The sequence below is a fragment of the Nematolebias whitei genome, chromosome 4 (genome assembly GCF_014905685.2).
Source record: "Nematolebias whitei isolate Nwh7 chromosome 4, NemWhi1, whole genome shotgun sequence".
NCBI classification, from domain to species: Eukaryota; Metazoa; Chordata; class Actinopteri; order Cyprinodontiformes; family Rivulidae; genus Nematolebias; species Nematolebias whitei.
Genome location: NC_056501.1, coordinates 13915047 through 13924588, shown reverse-complemented (window position 1 = coordinate 13924588; position 9542 = coordinate 13915047). Strand labels below are relative to the sequence as shown.

The window sequence follows — 9542 nt, the reverse complement described above, 5'->3', positions numbered from 1 at the left end:
CATCCATCCATCCATCCATCCATCCATCCATCCATCCATCCATCCTCTTTCTTTACCCACTTCTTCCTTTTAGGATCACAAGAGTCACTGGTGTCCATATCCAGCAGTCACTGTGTGAGAGGCAGGGGACACCCTGGACAGGTCTCCAGTCCATCACAGGGACACATAGAGACAAACAACCATTCATTCTCTCACTCACTCTTAGGGACAATTCAGAGTTACCAATCAGCCTAACATGCATGTTTTTGGTCTGTAGGAGGAACCTGGAGTACCCGGAGGAAATACATGCATGCATGGAGAGAACATGCAAACTCCACCCGGAAAAGGCCCGGGAAAGGATTTGAACCAGTGACTTCTCACTGAGAGGCAACAGCTCTACCAATTGTGCCACCGTGTCATCCCCAACTTTACATATCCATTTTAATATGTATTTTTGCTGATCATGTCCAACTGAAGACATTCATTATTTTATGTATAACTATCACTAAAGCAACTTTAGAATGCATCCTAGTATCTGTGCAACTGTCTTTTTAATCAATAATATTTTGTAAAGTAAAAATAAAAGCTGTCTTGTTCTTTTAACATTTTAAGAATTTCTTGTAAATGAGTCCCCGAGGCTCAGTGGGCACTAACCTGTATAAATAAAGGTTGAATGAATGAATCTTACAGCTGGTCAAATAGTTAAGATCAGGTTTCAGTTTATATGAGAGAGTCTCAGATGTGCTGAGTTGCGCATGAAAAGTTGTGACACGTGCAGTAATAAACCTTTTACGTTAACTTTTGTTAGTTTGCATCTCAATAATGAGGCCACACATAATAATTGTCACCCACTGTTGGTGATCTTGTTGCTACATCTGGGAGCGCACAATGCACAGAGATCGATGTTATCACTTCTATTGCTAAAAGCAGTAAGCCTGGTGAATGAGTGCAACCGTTAGAACAACAAAAAGTCAGATCTGATGGCGTTCCCAGATTAGACGTCCAACGTTTGAGGTAAATGAAATGCAGCAACATTTTTGTTCATCTCCAGTCTTTCCATTTTTGTCAGTCTTGCCACCCCTTTTGTTCTGTTTTCTGCTCAGTTTTAGTTCTGTCAAGTTTTGAGCCTCCTGTTTCTGCAGTGTCCTTGGCTTAGCTTTCTTTCTTTCTTTTTTTTTTCTTGATCATTTTTTTTTTATCGTAGCCTGCCGGCTCTCTGCTGCCTAACTCTGCTTGGATCATTTTCTTCTCCAACCCTGGTTTGTGATGGGACGTAGCAAAGATCGCAACATTCAAGCAGATGGAACGCTCTTGAACTCATTTAAGAGAGCAATGTTGCTAATCGGAAAATGTTCAAGGTTCTTCTTTTTTGCTCTTTTTTTATTTTTTCCTGAAGGAAAACATTTGACACTTTTGCTCCTGAATACTTTGTTCTCTAAGCTAGTTTGGATTTTCCTGCATGATTTAACGTAGAGGCATAGCAGTGCAGTGAAAACACCGTTTCCTCACAGCAAGAGGGTTAAGTTTAATTGCTTATTATGTATTGGCTGAGTGCGAGTGTCCGTATCTGTCTCCCTGTGATGGACTAGCGATCTGTCTGGGGTGTAGACTTCCTTATAGCCAGACTCCAGCCTCCTGTCTTTCTGTGCAAGATAAAAGAGGGTATGGAGAGTAGGTAATTATCAGTTAGCTCTGTTGCCCTGAAATTTTCTTCACAAGACCTGGAGGGGTGGCGTATAAGATTACACAATTCCAGTGCTAATTTGTCCAGAAAATCTCTGAATGAAACTGTGAATATAGAAGATATTGTAGAACGAAAGGAGTCCTGGTGAGTGAGCTGCAAGCTGACATGCGATTACTGCTTCACATTCGTCAATAACGTAAATAACAATGTGCCAACACAAAAAACGTTCATCATTATTGATCGGTAGAGAGCCTCAACTTTTATTCTAGATGTGATACGAAACAAGAGTTTCACAGGTGTATTTGTGGAATCAACTCCCCCGTGCTCCACCAAGGGTGTCACTCAGGATAAATTTTATCTGTGATAAAAAGTTGCACTGAAGATCTCCTGCAGTGAACCACACCTTTTACAACCAAGTGTGGAGAAAGTCCAGAGCAAGTCCTCATAAATTCTCTCTGTGTGTAAAAATAGGATATGGAACATCATCCTGCAATACCAATTTACATGTTAAAGGTACGACTCTGCAAAATCATGAATATTTGATATTTTACCTGTTGTACATGGCTCTTTGAATGAGTTTGACAAAACAGTATAACTCGGACTGGGCTGAAAAGCTAATGCCTAATCCAAGTGGTATTGAGCCACTGGGGTCTATTCCAAGCTAATGACACTCACATACTGTCTGCAGCAGTTAAGATAATAACTTTATATTTTTTTAAACAACCCATTTCAAAAGATCTGAAAAATTGTTTTTGATTAGAGTCTGTTCTTGGGCAAGTGATGGCAGAACATTTTTGTGACAACTGCGGCAAAAAACAATTGAACATCCTTCAGTGATATTTATTAGCACAGCTTTACAGAGTAAATGAGTAGGAAGGATATATATTAATAACAGATCTTTAAAATATGAATACCTGAATTATTGCTTAAGCTTCTGCATGTTTCCTAGCAGCCAAGTGATGCAAAAAAAAAGTGATTCTGGAAACCATGGCAACAGTTTGTCTGTATGTTTCTGTTGCTTCAAACCCGATTCAACATGATTGTGAATGTTCATATAAGCTCTAAAGTTAAGTAGAATTTGAGTTATAAAGACTCACACAGTCCACACTTTCCTGCTTTGGCTGGTTTTACCTGTAGCTGAGGATTCTGCTCAGGATTAGTGGGTGAAACAAAAATAAGTATTGCATCGTAGCACCTCACACCGCATCGAATAGGATGCTTGCTGCCAAATATGTTCATCAATTACCTGTATCAATCCATTTTCTTACCTCAAGCGTGGTTTTACCTGAGTTTTTCCATGTTTGAAGGAGTTTCCTCTCACATCCAACAAACAGGTGATCTTCATTTGAAGTGGCTCCATCTTAATCCCCGATACAGACGCCGGGCAATAAGCCTCTCCCTCAAGGCCCCATTAAAGCAAAACCCAGGGTCTGCAGGTTTGATATTCATCGCCTGGGCAACCTCTGCCATCAACACGTTTTGAGCCACGTGAGAATGATCACAGCTTATTAAAGTGGAAATAATGACTGCTCTGCCTCCGGCATGAAATATTTAACAAGGACAAAGGAGATGGCTCAAAGGTGATTCATATCTGCGTTGAAAAGAACGAGCGTGGACAATACCATCTATACAGGAAGCGCAGACGACCCTTTGCTAACCTGAACTGAGAAAGGACTGTCTGCAGTTGAAATTTGTACCTCAGTGCAGGCAGAAACAGAGATGTGTGCACTGAATTAATGTTTATTAGCTGCAACAATGACACGGGTATGAACGCAAGCAACTTCCAGCACACCACACCTCCCCTTATTGACCTCCCAGCATTCACTGTGCACACAAAGCCGCTTTTATAAAATCAAGTTTCAACCGTGTGTGTTCATTTTCACTCATCATTTCAGTCTAATTATCTTTCTCCTACCAGGCTCAGAACATGAAGCATCCAATTTCTGGATGTGAGATTATTGATGTATTTTTCCATCTAACTTTGGTAAATTAGCTCTTTCGGCCCCTTGGGAAAATCTGTGAAAGGGAGGAGAGTGAAAATGTTCTCCATCAAGTGTGATTGAATTGGATTTTACAAGATGAATTGCCAGGACAAGAGTTTATCCCAATTAGATTGCTGAGAGGCTTCAGTCCTTCTGCGGCCACTCTGTTCAACAGCAATTAGGGTCAGCCTTTAGTTACCAGGCTCCTTCATTGTGAGAAGATGTTTACAATTTGAGCAGAAAGTAGATAAATTCAACAGAGCAACATTTGCAGCAGTAAAAAAAATGGTTTGTGGTCAGAGCCAAGACTTCACAAAATTACAGATCTGACAGCCAAAACATGAGCTGAGGAAAATACAGCTGTCTCTTCTATAGCCCACACATCTTTTAATCTATTCGAATACAATGCAGCTGCCTCTGGTTTCTTGTTTGGCCATCCGTCTTCCTCGCTCACATATTTTTTTCCCCCCCTTTGATCTAACCTGTATGATTTGCAGATGTGGAAGCTCGGAGTGTCTTCCATCTATCACGAGGACCACATTTACCTCAGATAGTTACAATAAAGCTGATGACAGTAAAGTACCGAGGTGCTACTTAGACTTACCTTCCCCAGACTTGGGCCCCACATGTATCTCAGACTGAAAACACAGACAGCCAAAGCCAGGAAGACCAGAGCCAGGGTAAGAACCACCCACTGGCAGGAGTGATACTTAGGCTTCTTCTCTTTTGCAGCTTCAACCTGCAAACAGAACAAATTTTTCCAAATCAAGAACATATTACTGTCAAATGAACTGGACATGCAGTAAAACAAGCGCTTGCAATATTTAAAGTAAACCGTTTTTTCTCTCTTTTACAGTAAAAATATTTCAGCGGCACTGTTTGTCTATTAGTAGGGACGAAGCAATGGAGAGAGATCAAGTGCAATGGAAAATGATTTACGCAGTCTGGTCTGCTGGGGTCCTTTAGACGAAAAGTTTTATGTGTCGAGCTTTCTGCTCAGCTCAGTGAGACGTGGCAGACTGCCTCAGAGTTCAGAGTAAACGAGAAGAGGATTCGAAATTATGAGTAGATAATAATTTTGGCAAGCGGTAACCACCCAGTTTGCTTTTTTCCTCCTATCTGTGTTTGAGAAGAAGAAAAGAAGAGCAGAGTAAAAAAAAAATCAGGTCTGTTAAGTAGCTCTGTGACCAGCTACTGTTTGCAAAACTGATCTTGTGTTTCTCATGCAATACAAATGAAAGAGTTTTGATTTGGTTTTGCAGTTAGGTTTGCATTGCAAGGCAAATATGATATTCCTGCTGGAAGCTGCTTCAGCTACTTGCTGCCGTCATCCACAAATATCCCCTAAAATCACAAATATCCCCTAAAATTCCATGTAAATATCCAAATAATGCGAAAGTGACAGTGAATGAAGGTTTATGAGGTTTATATGAATCACTATGAAATGTTGGAGATACGAGTTGGCAGCAGTGTTTTATTTTGGTCTCGGCCTTTATTAGACATGAACTAATGTGGCGCCATCTACAACGGGTAAGATACTCATTGTTTATAATCTTTCCACGAAAGATCTGAACCATCCCGTTAACGTCATATGAAGCCATGTCTGGAGCTCCATATGTGGCCCTGTGATGGACTGGGCAGTGATCGCCGGAGATAAGCACCAGCTCGCCACGACACGGAAAAGGAGAGGCGGTTTAAGAAAACGATGGCTGGATGAAGCTCTGTGGTCAAATGCTTCTTAACCAAAACCATTTTTCAACTTGAGAACTTCTAGTTTATTTCCACTCGTGCTGATATGTTTAATATATTTTTTCAAAGAATCATTTACCGTATTTTTCGGACTATAAGGCGCATTTAAAATCCTTTGATTTTCTCAACAATCAACAGTGAGCCCTGTGCATTAATTCTGGCTGTGCTTACTGACCTCAAACCAATTTTATGTGGTACAACATAATATTGAGTTATTGTGAATGAGTTGAATAAAGTTTGACTGTTTTGTTGCGCTTCATGCGCCTTATAGTCCAAAAAATATGGTAGTATAACCCTTAAATCAGGATTTTCTGTTTTATTGGAATTGTTTCAAAGGCTATAATTTAATTTGACCTTTCTAATAAATATTTCCATAGATAAGATAATAGCACACATTAATCCATTCCCGCAGCAGGCGGAGAACACACAACTAGACATGTCACAGAAAGGTTGCATTTGTTCAACTTCTTTTTGAATTATAACTTTGCCCGCTGTAGTTAATTCCCAAAGCTTAAGGCCACAAATTAATAAAGATGAGCTTTTGTTCCTTTGGAGCTCCAGCAGGGAGAAAATGAAAGCTCCTCATTCACACCGGACCACATTTGAAGGTCTCCGAGGTTAACAGAAAAGCAGATATGTTTTTTAAAAATGGGACCAACTTCAATTAGCAAAATTGGTGTTGCTTATCTTTGTGTCTTTTAAAAAGATGATAAAGCAGCTTTGGTTTCCTATTGTGGCTGAGGTTGTTATAGTTGTTAGGCAGTGGGCTAGTTCGCATAATGACTTTTTAAATACATATGGCAATTACTCCTGAATTAATAACTGCTTGCTTTTAATGCTGTTTAAAAAGTCACAGTAAATAATCCTTAATAGCTTTTTATATTAAAAGAAGTATTAAATTATGTGGAAATGTGATTGTTTTTTGATGACATACAGCAGGATTGATGAAGTGTTTTAGCAGTGAGACCAAAATATAAATTATCAGGACATCTTCTACGTCTGCTTTTCCATTTGATGAAGCTACCTGCACCATTCTTTAGCCCTGGAAAAGTGAAGCTCTCCAAAGTATTGTTAATCCCCTGAGCATAATGAAAAACAGATGTACAGCCAGAAATTCCTCACTCTCAGAATTTCTCAGAGAGAAGAAGATTAAAAAAATATATACTGGATGAAATCCACGCTCATGTGGCAGGTTGCATAAGCAGTGGAAACTTAACTCGAGGACAAACCTCTCTCTGGCTGCGCTTTGAATATCAAACGCTCTGGGGGAAAAGGTGGGATGGAAAGACAGACAGACAGGAATAAAGACGGGGACGGGGACGGAGACAGTGTGAGCAGTCTGAGTGCACAGCATCCGCCAACCAGTGTTTAAAGGTTTAGGAGTTCAGAATCAGCCAGGCAATTCCTCCTGAGCTCCGGGAAGAAAAGTGCCCAAAGCCCCCTGTTGTTTGTAAGCCAAGAATGAGCACTTTCTTAAAAAAAAACAAAAAACCCCCAGAAAAAATAAATAAATAAATCGACAACAGCTCGCCTACATAAGCAACAAGCTGAGGCGGTGGTTCGCCTCACCAGACCAAACTTATAAGATAATTTAAATTCCTATGAAGGCTAAAAGAGGCCACAGGTGATTTCTTATTCATAACCACTCTCCATCACTTACTGCAGATTCTGCATGTGTATTTGCTGCAGTAACCTTTCCTTTGATGCCCGGTGAGAAAAGATAACTTCTGATAAATACATTTCTATATGTAATATGAAAGGCTGTGCTGTGAAGTTCACCTGTTGCAAAAATACCAAGAGAAGAAGAAAAGTAGAATTTCAGAGCCCTAAAACTCTGTTTGGTCCTTTTCATGCTCCTGGATAAGAAGCAAATAAACAAGGCAAAGCAAATAAAAAGATATTTTAAAAGGTTGAAATATTTAACTTAAATCTTTGACTTTATTTCACATGATTTTTCTCATTTTCAAAGCAGCAGTTCTGCAAACTGCCACTATTTTAATAAAGTGTAATAGCTGAAGCTCCTACTAAAATTCAATACATTATATATAAATACATCTTTAGCCCTCTTTGCAGCGGGTTAATTAACTGTGGTAAAAACAAATGATGACGAAAACAGACTCACATCTCTCCACAGAATTTGCTGACTGCTGGATTGACTGCTGGCTTCCATGATGCAACCCTGCAAAGGAATCTTTCCGAAGCTCTTAGGAAAATACCAATGCTTTTTGGAAGGCAAGGCGTCCGAGCTTCATTCCACCGCTGTAATTTGGGGGTGTGCTGAAAGGGAGGGGACTTTTAGATGGAGTGGAATTACCGAAACGTTTGTGATACCCGTTAAAGCAAAGCAGATGTCCCTCCTGCTGGTGTGCTTCTGTTTGAAAGGTAGGAAGTCTCGAACAATTTTAGGCTGAAAAAGATTAAATTCCAAAGAATATTAAGATGATCATTCTGCACATGTTTCCTCACATCCCATTGTATCAGAAAACTCAAAGTTATAACAAAATATAGTTATATTATGTGAATGTATTGAAGCATCATCAAGTAGTTTAAGTTTTTCTTCTTTTCTTTCAGAAGCTTCATAGAGATTTCAAATCGCTTCCCTCGCTGAGTCGGCACGCTCACAAAGAAAACAGGTCAAGTAAACAACAGCCGAGACGACTAAAGAACTGTGGGACAAAATCATCGGAGTTTTTATATTAAAGGAATTCACGCTTGTGCACAGATTGAATGAAAAGAAACAAAAATGATTGAGACTGGTATTTGAGGACAAGAGTTTACAGGTCAAAATACAAAAGCAAAATAATAAATTAATACCTCCTTCAATTAAAAACACAACGTCGATTAAATGGAAGAATTAATTTTTTTTAAAAACTTTTGGTTAAAATCCTAAAACTGTTATTTTCAGAACATCTTTACTCAGAATGTTCTAATTTTCAAAATCACACACTATTGAGATAAGCTTACACCACTTGAAATGTTTTCTACTCAAATAGTTCACAGTTTATAAAAAGAGTGAAGTCTGAAACTGGTTTTAAATTCAATTCAGTTTAATTATATAGCGCCAAGTCACAACAGAAGTCATCTCAGGGCACTGAACAGAAGCATTCATATATATAAAAATAATTTAACAATATTTATCTGAGGAGCAGACCGATTTGAATTTAGCAGAACTCTCATCTGGAGCAAGCATGAAGGCGACAGTGGAAAGGAAAAACTCCCTCATGAGGAAGAAACATTGAACAAAACCAGGCTCAGGACAAGCGGTCATCTGCTTCGACCGGCTGGGTTTGAGAGGAACAGGAAGGAAGAACAGATACACAATGGCAGGTCAAGATTCACATGTTAAGATATAAATAGCATCAAATGAAAACTATTCAATTTTAACAATTCATTTAAGGAAATGAGGTCAATTTGTCTCCCCAGTAATTGAATAACACATGCTACATTTGGAGCAAATCAAACTATAAACTAATCACAAAACTGAAAATGGATCAATTTAATGCCATAAAGTAATTTTTCTCATGTATAGTTGCATTATCACTTTGGGGGAGTGGTGGTGCAGAGGTTAGAAAGTGGGCCTGTGATCAGAAGGTTTGACTTACTGTACTAACAACATCAAATGTGGTGGGAAAGGTGAAACACCTGTCTCCCCCCCTCATTTGCCCCACTCTGGGCCCTTGAGCAAGGCCTTCAACCCCCACCATCTGCTCCCCCAGGCACCCTAAATGGCAGCTCCCTGCTCCACACAGAAGGCTGTGGCAGCTCGGTGGTCTATAGTTGCACCAGGAAGGGCGTCCGGCATAAAAACAATTGCAAAGTCTTCTTGTGAGTCAATTTGCTGTGGCAAATCCCTGAAGAAGGGAGCAGCCGAAAGAAGAAGAAAAATAATACAGTCCATCCATCCATCCATCCATTATCTTTACCCGCTTATTCCATTTTGGGTCACGGTGGTCACTGGTGCCCATGTCCAGCAATCACTGTGCGAGGGGCGGGGTACACACTGGACGGGTCGCAAGTCCATCACAGGGCCACATAGAGACAAACGAGACAAACAACATTCACTCTCTCACTCACACCTAGGGACAATTTAGAGTCACCAATCAGCCTAACATGCATGTTTTTGGTCTGTGGGAGGAAACTGGAGTACA

The 9542-nt window shown here is 39.8% G+C and overlaps 1 protein-coding gene across 1 annotated transcript in view; it reads right to left on the bottom strand.

Annotated features, from left to right (window-relative positions):
- Positions 1 to 7564, bottom strand: part of tnmd (tenomodulin) — a 90501-nt gene extending 82937 nt beyond the window's left edge. The window contains exons 1-2 of the mRNA XM_037675708.1: positions 7517 to 7564; positions 4250 to 4384 (exon numbers count right to left, since the gene is read on the bottom strand). Of these exons, the coding sequence (XP_037531636.1) occupies positions 4250 to 4384; positions 7517 to 7564 (183 nt within the window). The remainder of the gene's footprint in view (positions 1 to 4249; positions 4385 to 7516) is intronic.
- Between the last annotated feature and the right edge of the window lie 1978 nt (positions 7565 to 9542).